The 19,095-nt window shown below is 33.2% G+C and overlaps 1 protein-coding gene across 1 annotated transcript; it reads left to right on the top strand.

Annotated features, from left to right (window-relative positions):
- The first annotated feature begins 739 nt into the window (after positions 1 to 739).
- LOC136223811 (purple acid phosphatase 2) lies at positions 740 to 3,970 on the top strand. The gene is made up of 8 exons (XM_066011983.1): positions 740 to 1,152; positions 1,338 to 1,538; positions 1,626 to 1,737; positions 1,904 to 2,133; positions 2,210 to 2,348; positions 2,429 to 2,649; positions 3,230 to 3,351; positions 3,449 to 3,970. Exons 1-8 carry the CDS (start codon positions 988 to 990, stop codon positions 3,645 to 3,647), a joined length of 1,389 nt encoding a protein of 462 aa, XP_065868055.1. The 5' UTR covers positions 740 to 987; the 3' UTR covers positions 3,648 to 3,970.
- Positions 3,971 to 19,095: the final 15,125 nt, after the last annotated feature.

Below are 19,095 nucleotides of genomic sequence, written 5' to 3'. Positions count from 1 at the left end.
GAGACTCTGCATTTACCTCCCAGGCGATCAAGGGCTCCTATAATCTTGCACATACGATGGCAACCTCCTCCACTTGGTTGGGTGAAGGTGAACTCTGATGCATCGATCACAATGGACTTGGCAGGCTGTGGAGGTATTTTCTAGGACGAAATAGGGCAGTCTATTGGATCCTTTGCTTTCCCGATAACTGATAATCTGGTGCATTTGGCAGAACTTAGAGCAGCACTTCATGCGATTCAGCAGGCGAGCACTCGTGGATGGTGTTCACTGTGGCTTGAATGTGGTTCAACATACGCCGTGACCATCCTCCGTTACCCTCAGCTTCCTGTCCCATGGGTTTTGCGGTCCAATTGGCTGGACTGTTTGTCGAGGATTGCATCCATACGGTTTGTAGTCTCCCACATTTACCGTGAAGGCAATCAAGTAGCGGATTTCTTGGCAAATTATTACTACCACTAATAATTTGCCCTATAAAGAGTATAATCTCACTAACCTTTATTAAACTGCCCTTTATAATGTGATTGTAAAAACTAAAACTTATAAAATTTTCTTTTTATATAGCATTGATATTACAGTAAAAGCCTTGCTGAGTTGACATGGTAGTAAAAATCTTTGCAAGCATCGCAGATCGACATTGGGTAATCAAAACCTGTCCCTGTCCGTAATTTGTGCGTCTATGATTGACTTCAATCATTTTCTTATTCCAATTTTCCTCGAAAAAATCAATTCCTGTCAGAAATCCAAATCCCAATTTTTTAATTCATACAGTTTTCACAGTTTAAAACCAACAATACATTTCAATGTGCACTTGTCCTCTCCTCTCATCTAAAGAATATCTAAACTTCGTTGACAATCTTTCTCTACATTTGGTATAAATCCCTGAATATTCCCCTTATGTGAACCCATTTCTCATTTCTTTTTAAATCTTCAGATTATGCAAATCTCTGTCTTTACATCAAGGATAGGATTCGAATACTGTTAGCCAAGATGGCTTCTTCTTCTTCTTTGTTCTTTTTTCTGGTTCTGAATGTGGCAGTGATATGTAATGGAGGCAAAACCAGTGTTTATGTTCGTCAGGTTGAGAAAACTATTGATATGCCTCTCGACAGCGACGTTTTTAGCGTCCCTCCTGGCTACAATGCTCCTCAACAGGTTTCTTTTCTTAATTTCAATAAATTCTTTATCAGATTGGAAGTTATATTAGTTTATCAAAAAGGGTCATGTTCCTGTTTCAATTTCAATTTTAAATTGTTGTTTATTGATGGAAAAAGTAATGGTGGGTCTTAATCAATCTCATTACTTGTTTAATTTATTAATGAATTTGTGCTTTTTTGAAGGTTCACATAACACAAGGAGATCATGATGGAAAGGCCATGATAGTATCATGGGTGACTCAGGATGAACCTGGTTCAAGTTTAGTGGTTTACTGGGCTGAAAACAGCACAGACAAAGAAGAGGCTATGGGGAAATATAATACCTATGGATTCTACAACTACACTTCTGGTTTCATTCATCACTGTACCATCAGAAAGTTAGAGGTGAACTTGTAATTCACTTGGAATTTCAATTCTCAACTGAAAATGATTTTTCTTTTAGGGATTGAATTAGAATCTCTCTTCTTGCAGTACAACACCAAATATTACTACCAAATAGGAATTGGTAATACTACTAGGCAATTCTGGTTCTTAACTCCTCCTCCTGTTGGCCCTGATGTTCCCTACACATTTGGTCTCATAGGTATGTTGATGAATTTCGTGTTTAATTTGATAGAGTTCGCTTAGACGGGATTGTTTTTTTCGCTTTTAAGGAGTCGTTTATGGTTGATTTTTGTGTTAGCATATGACGATGGGCGCAGAAATGAACTTGTGTACTTATGTGATTGCTTATTGGTGACCATCTGCAGGGGATCTTGGTCAGAGTTTTGATTCGAACAGAACGCTTACTCACTACGAAAACAACCCTCTAAAAGGAGGGTCGGTGTTGTTCGTAGGAGACCTTTCGTACGCTGATAACTACCCGAATCACGACAATGTGAGGTGGGATACATGGGGAAGATTTGTAGAGAGGAATCTTGCTTATCAGCCTTGGATATGGACTGCAGGAAACCATGAGATTGATTTTGCTCCTCTAATTGTAAGCATATCACTGAATTACCAAAACTTAGCTGAAAAGATGTGATGTATAACAGAAGAATATGTGGTTTTTGCAGGGTGAAACGAAACCATTCAAGCCTTATACTAACCGGTATCATGTGCCGTATAAATCATCAGGCAGTACTGCCCCTTTTTGGTACTCAATCAAGAGAGCTTCAGCATACATTATTGTATTGTCTTCATATTCAGCATATGGTAAGAAATTATCTTTATTTCCCCCAAATTCAAAAAGCACAAACATAACATTTATGTAATATCTAGTTCTGATTTGTCAGGTAAATATACTCCTCAGTATAAATGGCTTGAAGAGGAGTTTCCAAAAGTGAACAGATCGGAAACACCATGGTTGATTGTTCTTATGCATTCTCCATGGTATAATAGCTACAACTACCATTACATGGAAGGAGAGACCATGAGAGTTATGTATGAAGCTTGGTTTGTTAAGTACAAAGTTGATGTAGTTTTCGCCGGTCATGTTCATGCTTATGAAAGATCTGTAAGTATCCATATCCTGAAACACTAGAGTTGATCAAACGGATTCTGATTAATTAGGTTCGAGGTTGATTAGGCACATACATTAGGAACTGAACTCGGAAACATAAGTAAAGCGAGTAGAGGTCTTTTCCTCTCGAGCCAACATTAATCGGTACAACATCAATACTTTTGAACTTGGTGGTTGAACTCTACTGCAGTGAAGATACTATACTAGAGTTTTGCAGAAAACTAGCTGGAAGCCAGGATGATAAAAAGTTTAACACTCCTCATTCTTTCAATATGAAAAAAAGAACGAAAAGTTCGTCTTACTCAAAACCCCAATTATGAAATCTCGTTTCTCCCGCTTCACACCTAGGAACGCACCTAGAAAGAAAGAGGGAAAATCAAACATGGAATTTCTTGTTAGCACTTTTCATCCACAAAATGTTGTAGAAATCCTTAACTTCTTATCTAATGTTTCATGAGGTGAAATTGAGTGAAATTGGTGTGAAAGTGCATTGAAATTGAGTGAAATTGACATGAAAGTGCACTTTTTTTTTAGTTTTCAGAAACAGTGGTTCTGAATTTCTTTGGCTTTTCAGGAACGGATATCGAATGTTGCATACAACATTGTAAATGGAAAGTGTAATCCAATGGTTGATCAATCAGCCCCTATTTATATTACAATTGGGGATGGAGGAAATCTCGAAGGCTTGGCGACCGAGTAAGATTATGTTACAGTTGCAGTATAAGCCTATGCATATGTGATGTGATATTGCTGAAAATATTGACTTGTGTTGTAACTTGTAAATGTGATGCAGCATGACAGAGCCACAACCATCATATTCAGCATATAGGGAGGCTAGTTTTGGGCATGCCATGTTTGACATTAAGAACAGAACTCATGCTTACTACAGTTGGCACAGGAATCAGGATGGATATGCTGTGGAGGCTGATAAAATGTGGTTCTTCAATAGACATTGGCATCCAGTTGATGATTCAACAACTGCTGAATCATAACCCCAACAAAAAAAAAAACTTCTCTTTTCTTTTGAAATTGCAAATAAAATAGCATATGTACTAGTTAATTGGAATATAAAGGAGAGCTAAATATTTTACCATCAAAACTTGTCTTTTCCTCTCTTTAATTGGAATTTTATTTGGAGGATCGGATCCTCTCAAAATTTCCCATACAAAAAACGACACTTGTTATTTGTTATGGGGATCCTCTTAATAAAAACTCATATTTACTGATCCTCCGTACCCACTATCCAAACAAATCTACGCTTTTTTAACAAAAACAAATTACTTTTGAATCTAGCTTATCCCTCTATTTTTCTTCTTATCATACTTTTAAATATAAGTTGCTTGTCTAACTTACAATATATAAATGCTTAGAACCTTTTTCAATTGAACCACTAATGTACAGAAATTTAATAAGAACATACAAATTTTTAGGGTTTAAGAATTAATACTATTACATTGCTAATTCTACAGCAGTCGAAATTGTCGGAAATTCTGTATACCGACAGAAATTTTATATTCAGTGCAACATTTCCCATTTTGTTTTTTTCTTCCAGAGTCGGAGGAGTCGACAGATCTTCTGCAATTCTTTTATAGTTCTGCCTCTGATCAGGACTGAATAAATAATCTCCAATACAGTTAAATTTTAAGCCTTTATAAATAAATAATTTGTGGCAATGAGAGTTGATCCGAATAATAAAGAGTTGATGTCTCTACTTGTTAGTTTTAAGATTTGATTTTTCACTCCGTTCAAATTTAACTTTTATTAATAGATAATCTATAAATTTGAGTGTAAATTCTCATTGAAATCTACTATTATTTATCCTGACCTTTAAAAGTGAATATTCTTATCTTTACCTAAACTTCTTTTCCACAAAATAATAATAATCTGTTATATATATATAGATTTTTTTTTATAAAGCGATTCCAAACTCGCACGTAACAAAGCACTATTAAACACCTGCTTATAATCACACTTTGCATCCAAGAGCAAACCATTGTAAGATACAAACCCCAATTTCTAGAATTTGACTGCTCATAGCACCTTCGTTTCAATCCGTGCAAATTTATCTTTTTTTTTTATGAGTTGGGTTTGGATTTATATCTTAAAAATTGATTCAGTCTGATTCAAATCTATGATTTGTATCAAAAGCCTTAAACCCAATTCGAAACGACCCCCTTATGTTATATATATTTTATATTTTTTTATTATATTTATTTTATTTGTATTATTTTGTTAAATATTTTTTAATTATGTGCAATTGTTTTTGTTGAAATTTATTAAACTAATTAACTAATTTTTTAATTTATTGGATTTTTATTTTCATATTTATAGTTTAATTAATTTGTTTAATATAATATATATTAGTCGAACGGGTTGGGCTGGTCTTGAAATTTATTGTCTTACCTTGGTCCAACCAGACTCGAGCCCAATATAAATATTATGTGGACTGAGCTGGACTTGGATAGAGTAGTTTAGTATAAAATCCAACTTCATATACATTGAGATCCACACTAACGAATTTGTTAGCTTAGTAAAAAACTCAATGTGTGTGAAAATAAAAAATCGGAGACTTAATCATTTAAACCTTAAAAGTTCAAGGTTTAATCATATCTTTTGGCATTTATTTACTTAATCATTTTATTATTTTTAGAAATAACAAATAATTAGTTTTTCAAATTTTTACTAAAATTTGAATATATGTGCAACGATTAAAGAAATTGAAATGAAAAATAAAAGATCAATGGGGTTCGCGGTAGTGGAGTAACTGGATCGGAAAAAAGAGGGATTCTAGTTGTAGGATATCTAATAAAACCGTCGTTGAAATTGGGATCTCATTCAAAGAAAAATATATCAAATATCTGGAGTTTCTTTTTGTATATTATATAGATGATCTGATCCGCAAGGATTTATATGTATAATTTTAAACAATATGATTTGAATTAATTGAAATTAAACACTTTCCAATTAATACATAAAAAGGACTAAAAAAAATATGAGTAAAATTAATTATGCTAATTGACATCATGTATACAAACACCTTTGTTTTATTTTATTTCAGGTTCACCGTCTTTTGATTTTAATGGTTGAATAAATTGATTTTCATTCTTGTATTTACATATGATTAATTTATTAATATAAACACATGTATGCATAGAAATTATTGTTAAAAACACAATTCTAGTTTATTACCTCATTTGTACCAAACAGACACAAAAGGAATCATGGATATATCATTCCTTTTGTGGAACTGAACAAACAGACAAGGGAATTCAGGATCATTCTATCTTTTCTCTTTGGTTCCATTTCGTTACCATTGTGCGAACCAAACGCCTTCTTAATGTTTTGGCTTTGTATTCAAAATCCCACATCGCTAAGAATGAAAAAAAGCCACAATAGAATTCTATATAAAAGGACAAAGGGTGCTTGTCCAACTACATCATTGAATGAGTTGTGTGCCTGCTTTAGAATCGGTTTGATTCCGACTCACCTGTTTGAACTGGTTTTCATTAGGTCAATAATTGATACAAAAATATTTTTAAAATAGTTTAAAAAATTTTAAAAGCGAGTTGTTCAATAAGTTTCAAGCTCGAGCCAAACCTATATCGAGCTCAAGCCGAGCCTGATTTCCAAACTTCTCGAGCCGAGTCGAGCCTATCCATGTTTGGTCTCGGTTCGACTCGGTTGCATCCTTATTCACACCGTTAATTGTTTAGGGGTATCTTTGTCCATCCACTTTTAAACAACTATTAGAATGTAGCCTATCTCCATCAAACCCTTTTCTTTTTTGTTTGTATCTTAAAGCTAATAGAGTAATTCTTCATCCTACAGCCTGATTATTCATCTTCTCAATTCCATTAAATAGTAAAAGATAGATTGACTCAAGTTCTTATAGTTCAGACATGGATATCGTGATTGCAAGGAAAAGTAAAATTTCAAGTTGGAGGACACGGTTCCACCAATTAATTTGGAGAATACGATAAGTTTAATAACAACGAAAATCATGTTCAAGTTTCATAGATGAAATTGTGAGTGCTTGTAAGGTTTGAAACTCAATTCTTGAACCTATACCTACGAAGTATCAATTGAATTCTATATATTTAATAATAGGAAAAAGTACAAAAATAAACCTTGTGATTACACCTGTTTTTGATTGCAGCCTTGTGGTTTAAAAATTTACAAAATGGTACTTTGAGGTTCATTCTGTTAGTAAACACATACTAAATTGACCAACGGTGTTAAAAGTCAAAGGAAAACGAGTTAATTTGGTCTTTATATTTATTTATTTTATAAATTAACACCCCTTATTATCTAATTATCACAAACAAACCCCAAAATTAAAAATAAAAATCAAATACAGCTTCTTCTCCATCTTTCTCTAATTTCTTATTTTTCTTCTTCTTTCTATCGCTTCTCTCTCTAAAAATACAAAATCAACTTTGATTTATATAATAGGTAACATAATCTGAATATTAAGTTAAAATCATAGCGTCTTATTCTTATTGATGATAAATAACAAATCTATAAAACAAAAAGAGATGGAGATAACCCCATAAGCACATCAAAAATTGTACCACACAAAACAACAATTCAATCATCACGTTTACCATGTTCATTGTCGAATGCAAGACAATATGCTTTCAACTCGCGATCTGTTTCCCTGTTCATATGTTGGCCAATTAAAAACGTTGAAAGCAAAGACTCACTAACTCCTGCGCAATCATTGTCATCAACTTTCAGGGGAAGGACCTCCTTTAGAACATCTTGGGCTTCTTCATATCTAAGGTGACCTCCAGCCAAAATCTCTCTAAGAGCTCCAACCAATCTCATTTCGCTCGTACAATTGCCAACATACTGAGGTCCAATTGAGTACTCCCAATTCCCATGAATATTACATCAGGCGGTAGAGCTCGAACTAACAACAGCCAAAAGTTATTCATTGCCTTTCTTTCCCCTTCACTCCACTAGGTCGCTTCTGGAAATGCATTTGCATGAATTGTCATTGCCGCAAAAAAAGGCACCAAGTTGTGCTTTTCAAACTTTTTCTTCATCTTTAAGCTCTCCAGTTGCTGAGATAGAAAAAAATTGATTTTGTATTTTTAGAGAGAGAAGAGTGAGAAAGAAGAGGAAAAATAAGAAATTAGAGAAAGATGGAGAAGAAGGTGTATTTGATTTTTATTTTTAATTTTGGGGTTTGTTTGTGATAATTAGATAATAAGAGGTGTTAATTTATAAAATAAATAAATATAAGAACCAAATTAACTCTTTTCCCTTTGATTTTTAACACATTTTGTCAATTTGGTATGTGTTTGCTAACGGAATGAACCTCAAGGTACCATTTTGTAAATTTTTAAACCACAATGCTGCAATAAAAAACAAGTGTAACTATGAGGTTTATTTTTGTACTTTTCCCTTAATAATATATATATAGTTTTATTTAGGGGTAAAGCAATTCAAATGTGATTTAAGGTAAACTTGGAATTAGAAAGGAAGAGAATAACCATATAATTAAAACATCAAACATACAGTTCTCTCTTTTAGCCTATACATTTTTCATCCTCTGTTCTTATTTGAAGATGAGGTTCTTATTTACATTTTGTTATATTATATAATTACTATATATTGAGTTTTCAATTTAACTTAATATTATTGTTTATTTTATTTATTTTTGGGTTTAATGTATACATTTTAATTTTTTCAATGTGCTTTTTTGTTTCCAGTTAAATGACTAATCTTGTGGAATTATTACTTCATCATGGGGGTAATTGGCTAACTAATGAGAATTCATTAGTATATAAGGGGTGTGAATTTGTGACTATTACTCCAGATATTGATGTTATATCATACTTTGAGTTGTTCGGACATTTCAAATATTTAGGGTACAAACAGGGACCGATCTACAGTGGGGGCACTTGCCCCCACTGAGATCTAGCAATCTATAAAACCCCAGGTGTTAATTTTTCAATTTTTTAGTTTGCCCAGATATAAGAGACACCATTGTTGAAGCTTGCTTTTGATTGTGGCTGCTGAACGAAGAAGAAGGAGATAGATTTGTTTCTGCTTTCTGATTTTTAGTTCACAAAGCGACGTCGTTTTGTTTATTGAGAATAATAAATTAAAATTGACCTAAATCTAATTTGTAGCAGCACAAAAGGAGCCCTTTTCATGTCTTTCTCCGATGTTTCTCCATCCCTCTCTATCTCACCACAGAATCCCTAATCCATGTCTCTCTTTAAATTTAAAATTCAAAACCCTAAAATTTACAGGAGGTTGGAACAACTTCCACTTTTGTTTTGGGTAATTTCCGAATGGGTTCTTCTTCTTCGATTCGAACAACAAGTGGGATGTTCTGGTTTGATTTGATTTGAAATATGGTTTTAATTCCTTTTTTGTTATGTATTTTGATGTTCTGTTCTGTTAATTTCTTATTATCTATGAAGTGTTATTTACTAATTTTTATGTATTTTTCTTTGATGTTTTACATTCCTGAATGAAAATTGTTTGATGAAGACAAGAACAGATATGAAAATGTAAAAGAATTCATAAGAGCAAGAAAAGAACAATTAATGATGGCTGACATTATAATCAATACACCTCTCTAAACTAGATAAGAAGTTGAAGCCCAAACCTATAATATTTGACTGTGAATAATTCATTTACATAACTTATTTTTGTTCCTGCACTTTGTAAATCGTAAGACTCACATGAGTTGCTAATTTTTATTCATGTATTTTGTAAATTGTCAGACTTCAAATTGTGAGATATTTCACATAATGCCACTTTAGTCTCTTTAAACTTGTTTGAAATGCTATTATTAAGTTCTTAAATCTATAAAAACACCAGCAAAATGTATAAAACATAAAGTTAATTTGTTTTAAAAATTTAGAATCGCGAATTAGGTATTTATTTTTGAAGTTTTGATTTTTTTAATGGTTTAGAAAAATTGCAATTTATTCACTTTAAACAAGTTTAAGGCGTAAATGAATCACTATAAGCAAATTCAGGGGCCAATAGACCACTTTAAATAAATTCATGCGACCAATAGTTTATTTTAAAGAGCTAACGAGACACAATTTAAATCCAGGGGACTAATCAAGCTTTTTGGATAAATTTAAAGATTTTTGTTGTATTAAGCCTATAAAATATAGGCGTAAAACCTTCTAGAATGAGAATTTATTAGATTCTTAGTGTAAGTAAGACTTAGATATTTCAATTATGAATAATTTGTTTGTGCAATTTTTTTACATGTATATATAGTTTGCCCCCATTGTGTATAAATCATGTATTCGTCCCTAAGTACAAAGATGGATGTCGAATGTGGTATCAAAAGACGCATTATGGTCAGGTAAAGTATGAAGAAATTTGCAATGATAAGAATGCCCAAGACATGTTGACTTGCCACAATAATTGCACACAAATACACATCTGTTGAAGAAGTGGAAAGCAATGCAAAAGTTAGGATGCCAATGATATAATGGATTATCAGAATGGTGATGAGTGGCAAGATGTTATAGGAGATAATCAAAATGCTGATAAGAGACAAAATATTGGTGATATGGAAAATCTCACTAATTTGAGTGATGATTCTATAGATAGTGATTACAATGTTAGCGAAGATCAATTTTCAGAGGTAGAGACTGATTCAAATTTGAGTGAGGCAAGTTGGCTGTATGATGATTTTGAAGGCTCAGATGATGACATTTTTGGTGTCAACAAAACTGGTATTGATGGTGAAATTGGTGTACTACAAAATGCAGCTCAGCCTAGACCAATAAGGAACAGAGAGCAACATGGCCAAGATCTGAATGAAGATGATATGAGAGAATTTAATGAAGTTGCCAAGGACTTAGATGATGATTTGTTTAGTTTGCAAGGATCTGACACTGAAGGGCAAGCATAAAATGTTGAATATAATGAGCAAAATATTGAATTATGTATTGGAATGAAATTCACAGTGTCAGATGTATTTAGAAAAGTACTTAGAGAATGGGCTATTAAAAAGGTTTCGACTATGTTTACAAGAAAACTTGTAAATTTGTGATCAGTGTTGCATGCAAGGATAGCGAGAAATGTAGCTTCAAAGTCCAGGCATGTGTCCAAGGCAATACATAAATCGTCTTGTTAATTCTGAATATATATTTGAGAATTATATGGAAGATTTAAGAGACAATCCAAATTGGGGTGTAGATGCAATGGTGAAAAAAGTAAAAAGGGATGTTGGAGCAGAGGTAACAATGTCAAAATGTTATAGAGCAAGAAGACGATCTTCAAGAAAAATTCAAGGAGATGTAATAGAATAATATAAAAGGTTGTATGATTATGCAGAGAGAATTCATGTAACAAATCCTGGAAGCATGGTGACATTAAAAACTGAATTGACACTTGGAGAAAGTGAGAATGTAAATCAGAATGAGGATGAGCTGGAAAATATCTCAAGGCTACGAAAGGAGATTATTGTATTTCAATACATGTATATGAGGCTTGCTGCTCAAAAATAGGGTTATTTCTCAGGATTAAGACCATTAATATGTTTGTATGGGTGTTTTTTAAAGAGTTCAATGGGAGGTCAACTTTTTTGTGCCATTGGAAGAGATGGAAATGAGAATATGTTTCCCTTGGCAATGGCTTGTGTTGATTTAGAGTGCAAAAAATCTTAGTCCTGGTTTTTACAGTTGTTAATGGATGACTTTGGTAGGCCAAAAACATGGGTTAGATGTTACTTCTCCACACACACTAAGTCAGATGCCTTGCAAAATAATTTATGTGGATCTTTCAATTCATACATAAGGGCTGCAAGAGATCTACCTATTGTCGCAATGTGTGAATGGATAAGGAAGAGGCTGATGAAACAACATTATAGTAAGCTTACTGGAATGCAAAAGTACAAAGGTAATATATGTTGAAACACCTTTCCACATAATTTTGATTTGACAAAATTGTTTAAGTGTAATTAAAAAATATTCTAAACACACTAAGTTTAAATGTTTTGATTTATTCTACTAATGTGTTTGTTCAATGTTGAGTTAAATTGTTTATAAGACACAAAGATTAAAAGGCCCAAAGCCTAATACGGAAGTCAAAAGCCCAAGTCAAACAGTTTAAAGCAACTCGGCCCGCGTATGTCAAAACGTTGTCGTTATGTACAAAACGCAGCTCAGCGGAAGAAGGATCTAGAAGACCTTCGTGGAACAACTTCAGGACGAAGCTGCTGAGTTGATTCGACAAAGAGTACAAGACAGCAGCTGAGCAAGAACAACTTCTAGACAAAGTGTTTCCACTTTGGGTAAAATTCAGAAGACACAGAATGCTGTCTAGTTGACCTTACCATAAATGGAGAGACATTCTGCCGAGCTGACCAAAAGCTGACCGAGGACAGAAGATACTCAAATCTGATTGGCCGAGAGCTCTGAGCAAGACTGGGTGACAACGACAGGAAGCCGTTTCCCTCCAACGGTTATTTCGAAATTCGAAATGACCGATGCCTCAGACGTCTCTATAAATAGAGCCCTTCAGTTGCTTCATTCAACACAGAACTTGATCAAGCCATTACGCTGACCAAATTTCTACGCAAAGTTCTGCAAGAAAAAGCAAAGCAATCTTACACTAAATTTCATATCTTTTGTGTAAAAGTCTATAGTGATTATTCAATCATCTAAGGTGTCTTAGCAATCGTTGTTTATGACAAACACTTATCATTTCTAGAGATTAGAAAGGAGAGGCTGAGTACTCGGTTATAGTACTCAGCGAGAGATTAGGATTGAGTAGAGGTATAGAGGAAGGTACTCTTGTTATACTCAGTTTCTAAGATTGTAAAAGGTTTGATGCTCTACCATTAAAGAGCTCAGTAGAGAATTTGAAATCTCGAAACGTGTTCCGGGGACAGGACGTAGGCTTGGAGGCCGAACCTGGATAAATCTGCTGAGTAACATATTTCTAACCTTAAACTCCTTTATATATTTATTGCTTGCTTAAACAAAAACTGACCAAGTAAAGAGGTCAAGCTGAGTTGTGCGCATTGAATATCTGAGCTCAGGAATAGACTCTAAGTGCTATCTCCTGACTCAAGTAAAGAAACTGACCTAGTCACCAGTTGACTAAGCCAGTATCTTGCTATTCACTCAGCGCCGCTGTTAAAACCTTTTTCTCACGAAAAAGAAGTCTGCCCTAACAAATTTTTTTTTTAAATTGTTCCTAACCCCCCATTGGAACTATACTTGTAACGTTATAAGGGACCAACAATATATGCCCAAAATATCAGGAATTGCTTGAGAAGATCAAATATGCTAGTAGAAATTGTTTCTGTACACCGGTATGTGAGAAAATTTATGAAGTGGTATGTGGTGACACAACTGTGGCAGCGAACCTTGCAACAAAAACTTGCACTTGTAGGTTATGGGAGATTTCTGGCATCCCTTGTAAGCATGATGTTTCTGTAATTTATACTAATAGGGAGGAGCCTGAGGGATATGTTGATAATTACTTCTTGAAAAAAAAACATGTCTAGCTGTGTATAACCATATGTTCAAGCCTATACCATCAAAAGAGGAGTGGGAGAAAACTGAGTGGCTTGATGTCAATCCTTGGATTGTGAAGAAACCACCTGGTAGACCTAAAAAGAAGAGGATGAGAAAACCAGATGAACCAAGAAATCCATATAAGGTTTCCAGAGCAGGAGGAAATGTTGTTTGTGGAAATTGTAAGGGAGTTGGACATAATTCAAGAGGGTGTAAGGCTGTTGTAACATGGAAGACATCATGGCAGAGGAGGCTTCGGAAGGAAAAAACTAAGAAGATGGATCAGAATACGTCAAGCCATGTAGAATTATTGTTAAAATTGTTATGTTTTTTTTAAATGATAAGCTCTAATCAAGTTATATTAATACAGGAGAGTCCTAAACGAAGAAGGGGTGGACCAAGGAGTACAAATAATCTTGCTTCAACTAGTCAACCTAATCAGGTGACATTTGTTATTATGTTAATATTTAGAGTTGTATATCATTTAACTGTATTATTTTTCATTGATATAGGATGTAACAGATAATATAAGATCTTCACAAGCTAATCCAACAATGCATATGCAGTTTCAGTGTGATGATCATATTAGGATTGTGTAGAGCCAACATGTATCCAACATGGTAATTTGGTAATTTATTATAGCGTTTTTTAGTTTTTCTTATATTACTGTGTTTTTTAGTGTTTACTTATGTTGACAGGGAAGGAGACATATCAATAGTGATAGACCAAGAATGACTCTAACTCCACTAGTGAGGCCGACTCAAAATCTACCAATGAGTCCAGCACCAGTGGCCCATAATTATAGAGCACCAAGTGTCTCAACCTCCCAGACAAATAGGTCCTTCAATTGATGCACCAGAACCTCTCAACTAGCTGGATTAGCTTTTCGTTTAGGAGTCTTTAACAATAATAAGAAATAATTGTGTTTTGGAGGGATGAATATTTTGCATTTCCTATTAACAATGGAATTTTTTTTAGATTGTTCTATAGACAATAGCAGATAATAACATCATTTAGTTACTTTTAATAGACAATGGCATTATTTAGATTGTACAACCTATTTACAATGGCATGTTTCGGTAATGCTATATTGAATGGCATTAATTTGGTTACTTTTTATTTTATTTTTTGAGTTTTGAAGACACAGACAAATGATTGACCTGATTATGGGTTGCTTAACTAATTCTTTATTGCTTTGGATTTGATCTAAATATGGAGTTTTGAATAATTGTGTGTAAATTAGTTTTTAAAACGTTAGTGTTGATACAGTTTCTTAATTGCCGAATATAACAAGGTCAAAATTTGTTTTAAGGAAAATGTTTTGTGGTTTTTGGTTTCATGGTTATTATTGTTTATATAATCAGTTCCGTTATAGCAGAGTCTACAACATTTACTCGAATGTTTCAGTGCTAAATGTCTTGAGATCTCATGGACTTGAATTTTTACAGAACACTATTGGAATCCAGATGAATTGTTTTAAATTGTCAGGGGATCTCAATTGAGGATTGTTAAAATTGATGGTGTCTCGGATAGATGATAGACTTGAATGTTATAAAAAAATTAAGTTCTAAAAAATGGCAAAAATAAATTAGATTTACAGTGCATCCAAATCTTGAGAAATAATGAAAATGTGTTATATAATTAGCATTCTATTTCAGAAGTCAAAATGATTGCAGCTAACATAATAGGTTGCTGAGCAATTTTTAAGTTGATGGGATACAAGTATGGACGGATTTTTCAGTTGCTGATATAAACAAGCACATCCAATATTTCCTTATGTAGTATGTAGTATGTATGCAGTTAAGAATATATACAAAACCAAATATGTACAAGTGGCTTTAATTGATAGAATGAATGAATGTTTAGATGCATAAACTTGATCACAAAGATGAAGTTGAGAGAAAGAAAGTTTGTTTGTGAATTTTAAGTTCCTGGAGTGTAATTTAGGACAAAATTTATTTACATATAATACTAGAAAATCAGTAAAATGTGGTTAAAATTTAAGTTAATCAGACATTTCAACAAACAGTTCACATGCTAAATCCATATTACATAATAGTTACATTCCAAGCAAACCAAATTTGCCACCCATCATCCTATTATACTTTATACAACACAACTATTCCAACCACGATCAAGCAACAAATTAGAGAAAATTTTAACAATAAAATAAGCAATCTTCTTGTTCCTTCCCACTTCACTGCTCAATTTTGCAATTTTTTCTTTGTAACATCCATTTGTATAGCCAATATTCTTTCTGATTGTCTCTCTAGTATTGCTTAATTGGTTACTTGATTCAGCACGAGCTCGGAAATAAGCAAATTTCATCCAACAAACCTTCTTCAGATGTTCTGCTTTATCCATTTTAATCTGACTGGAGATATTAATCCACATTGACATCTCATCCCTTTTCATTGTCAACTATGATTTGCATCCATGTTTGAACTGTGAGACAATTCTCTATGACTAAATTAAGTAGAACACAAAAAGAAGAACAATTACTTTTTCAAAAAAAAGGAGAACAATTATAAAAAAAGGGTTAAGGTGCAAAAATACCCCTAACGTTTTGGACCAGGAGCAATTTTACCCCTAACGTCTAAAATGGTGCAATTTTACCCCTAACGTTGGAAGCCAGGAGCAATTTTACCCCTAACATTAATAAATTGGGTCAATTTGAGAAATAATTCACCAAACTGTCTTTTCGGTAATGAATCTTATCATCTACACTTCATACGTGTGTCATTTTATCAGTAACAAACCACAAACATACATTGGGATGTGAAAAAAATAAAAAAATAAAAAATATACTGTCTTTTTGTACGACTTAGACAAAAAAAAAATTCAAAAATTTTACCGAATTTATAAATATTAATCTCAAATTCTATTATTAAATTATAAAAAGCATAAAATCCTTTTTTTTTAGAACAAATTGTTATGCAATTGGTGCATAATAACGAATAAAAATATATGTGTTCTATAATAGTGTCTGAAATTGACCTAATTTATTAACATTAGGAGTAAAATTGCTCTTGGCTTCCAACGTTAGGGGTAAAATTGCACCATTTTAGATGTTAGGGGTAAAATTGCTCCTGACCCAAAACGTTAGAGGTATTTTTGCACCTTAACCCTAAAAAAATCATATTGGGAAGACATATTTATAGGTTAAGGTTAAGGTATTGGGAAAAGCGAAAGAGTGAGATTAATTGTTTTTTGAACCAAAGTTTGAATTGTTCGTAAGGAAAGATAAGAATTAGAATATTAACAATCGATTGTTTAAAAAAAAAATCAACAACTGATTTATTAGAGGCTATTGTAATTGGATGGACAAAAATTCCCTTAGTCAATTAACGATGTGAGTAAAAAAACTCTAATTTGCTAACGGATCAAACCTCGGGTACTATTTTGTGAAGAAAAATACCACAGTCCTTGAATTGTCTATACCTGAAACCACATGGCATTTTTTTTGTATTGTTCCTTTTTTTTCTAGGAAATTGGAGAATAACCAAGCAACACTAGCTACCTAGATAAAGATTCACATGTAAGAAGAAAAATCGCCCAATACGCATCACATCAACCTTCCAATCTCAAATCACTTTCTCCTCAAAGTAAAATGCCTTGACCCAGATTTTTCTTCAAATAACACACCACCCGAAGTGTTGCTCCCCAATGTTCCTCTCGAGGTTGTTGCATGAACTGAGATAATATATAAACCGAATAAGAAATATTTGCATCACATCAACCTTCCAATATCAAATCACTTTCTCCTCAAAGTAAAATGCCTTGACCCAGATTTTTCTTCAAATAACACACCACCCGAAGTGTTGCTCCCCAATGTTCCTCTCGAGGTTGTTGCATGAACTGAGATAATATATAAACCGAATAAGAAATATTTGCTCTGGTAATCGACTTATATACAAGCTCCTAATAAGTCGTTCATATTTCTCTAAACTCCTGTGCACTCATCGCATCACTAGTGGTAGTCTTATTAGTAGGAACGGGCGTTGCCAACACCTCGACCACCATGACTTATTGCACCACCTCCACAAGCCACGTCCAACATCCCCTCCTTCATGACTATGACTTTTCTCGCCTTGTGGTCGATCTACCCACCATTCGGAGAATCTACGAAGTTCAAAGTAGGTACTCACTTCATGTCCTTCGCGATTGCAATGGGTATAACTTTTTTTTATTAAAATTGTCAATGAATTGAGATTTACCTTGCCCATCTGATTACACCGTGAAAGCCATAATAGAGTCACGATATAATAGAGTCACGATTATCTTTGGTGGAAGAAGATTCTCCTTTGAGTAAATGTTCTTCCTAAATGATTCATTTGTAAGCCTCCATAAGACTTGGAAGCGGATCTTGGTTGAGTAATCACTATAAAGACCACTCAGGAACCAATGAACTGTTCACACAATTTTTTGAACTTGATAGTAAGATTGCATTTGCAATCGCCTCATACAAAACCCAGAATCACGATTAAGGAGTGTAATTCGTCTTCCAGTTTTGAAAAATGACCAAAGTAATTCACAACACTCTCATTCTTACAATGCTTGCAATCTTCCAAGTAAGACTTCAATTGACATGATCTTGTTCCATTAACAACACAAGATCAATCCTTCAAGTGTTTGCACAAAACTTGAGCATCATCACAGTAGGATAAGGTAGATCACAATTTTGGGTTATTTACATTGAGAAACCATAATATCAACGTGGAATGGATTGCAATCCAATCCTTTCATTTCTCAAAGGATGTAGGCTTAGAGATAGTCCTTTCTACAAAGCCACATTTCCTTTTTTATATCAACGATATATGGATAGCTCTCACCCACTCATCATAGTTGTCGTCGCACAATTGCACTAGTGTAATCATGATGCTTGGGTGCTCGTTCGAACCAAAGAAGAAAGTCATGTCTACCTTATGTCTACCTTATTCACTCCACCATCAGTACTGTTGGTCTTCTTCTTGTTATTTTCGTCGTGTCTCACTAGGTCGGAAAGAAAAGAAGTTGTTTAAGAGTCAATGAATCATAATTAGCCCTAGAAAGCCTTGCGTTGATGCCATGACAAATTTCAAATCACAGTATATTATTAATCACAAAAGCACCCCAGTATATATAAGGGGGAAAATAAATTCTTACTAAGCAAGAATACGAGACGATATCAATCGCGCCAATCACCCAAGAAAATACCTAAAATAAGACTCATAATATAAGAAACCTACCAAAATACAAAATATCTCATTTACACATATTAATAACAAAATAATATCTCTAACACTAATACAGCTGTTAATAAAGAACTCAATATGTGTGAAAATCAAAGATCAATTTAATCCTTAATATCGTAGAAGTTAATGATTTAATCTGGAAAAATAAACAATAAATGACTTAATCTTTAAAACCCTCAAAGTTCAAAGTTATTATGCATTTTGCCTAAAATTAATGACGTGATAATTTCCTTATTTGGATTTGAAATTGAACTATATGATAAACACTAAATAGTTCTCCACCGAAACATAAAGCTATATATAAATATTTAGGACAATATATATATAAAAATATGTTTGTGTTTGCTTTGCTAATAAAGTTGTACTTTAAAAGTGTACTTGTGATATTATTTTTACAAAACAAAATATTTTAAATTACATCATAAAGTTCATATGACAATCAAATATATTATATAATAATAAAACACATACCTTAAATCAAATTGCAGTGTTGTAAAATAAACTTAAAAATTAATTTAGTTTATAAACTATCAAATTAATAAAAAAACGTAAAATATCTAACATATAATTTATTGTTTCAATTTAAAGGGTTGTATTTTGGAGAGACCGTGTTTACTAAATATGTAAATATAACTTATATATATAAATAAAAGTCTTTTGGTTGTAATTAAAGTTAACATTGCGTGGAGTCCCTG

Source organism: Euphorbia lathyris, chromosome 3, assembly GCF_963576675.1.
Source record: "Euphorbia lathyris chromosome 3, ddEupLath1.1, whole genome shotgun sequence".
NCBI lineage: Eukaryota > Viridiplantae > Streptophyta > Magnoliopsida > Malpighiales > Euphorbiaceae > Euphorbia > Euphorbia lathyris.
This window is presented reverse-complemented; position numbering and strand designations above follow the sequence as displayed.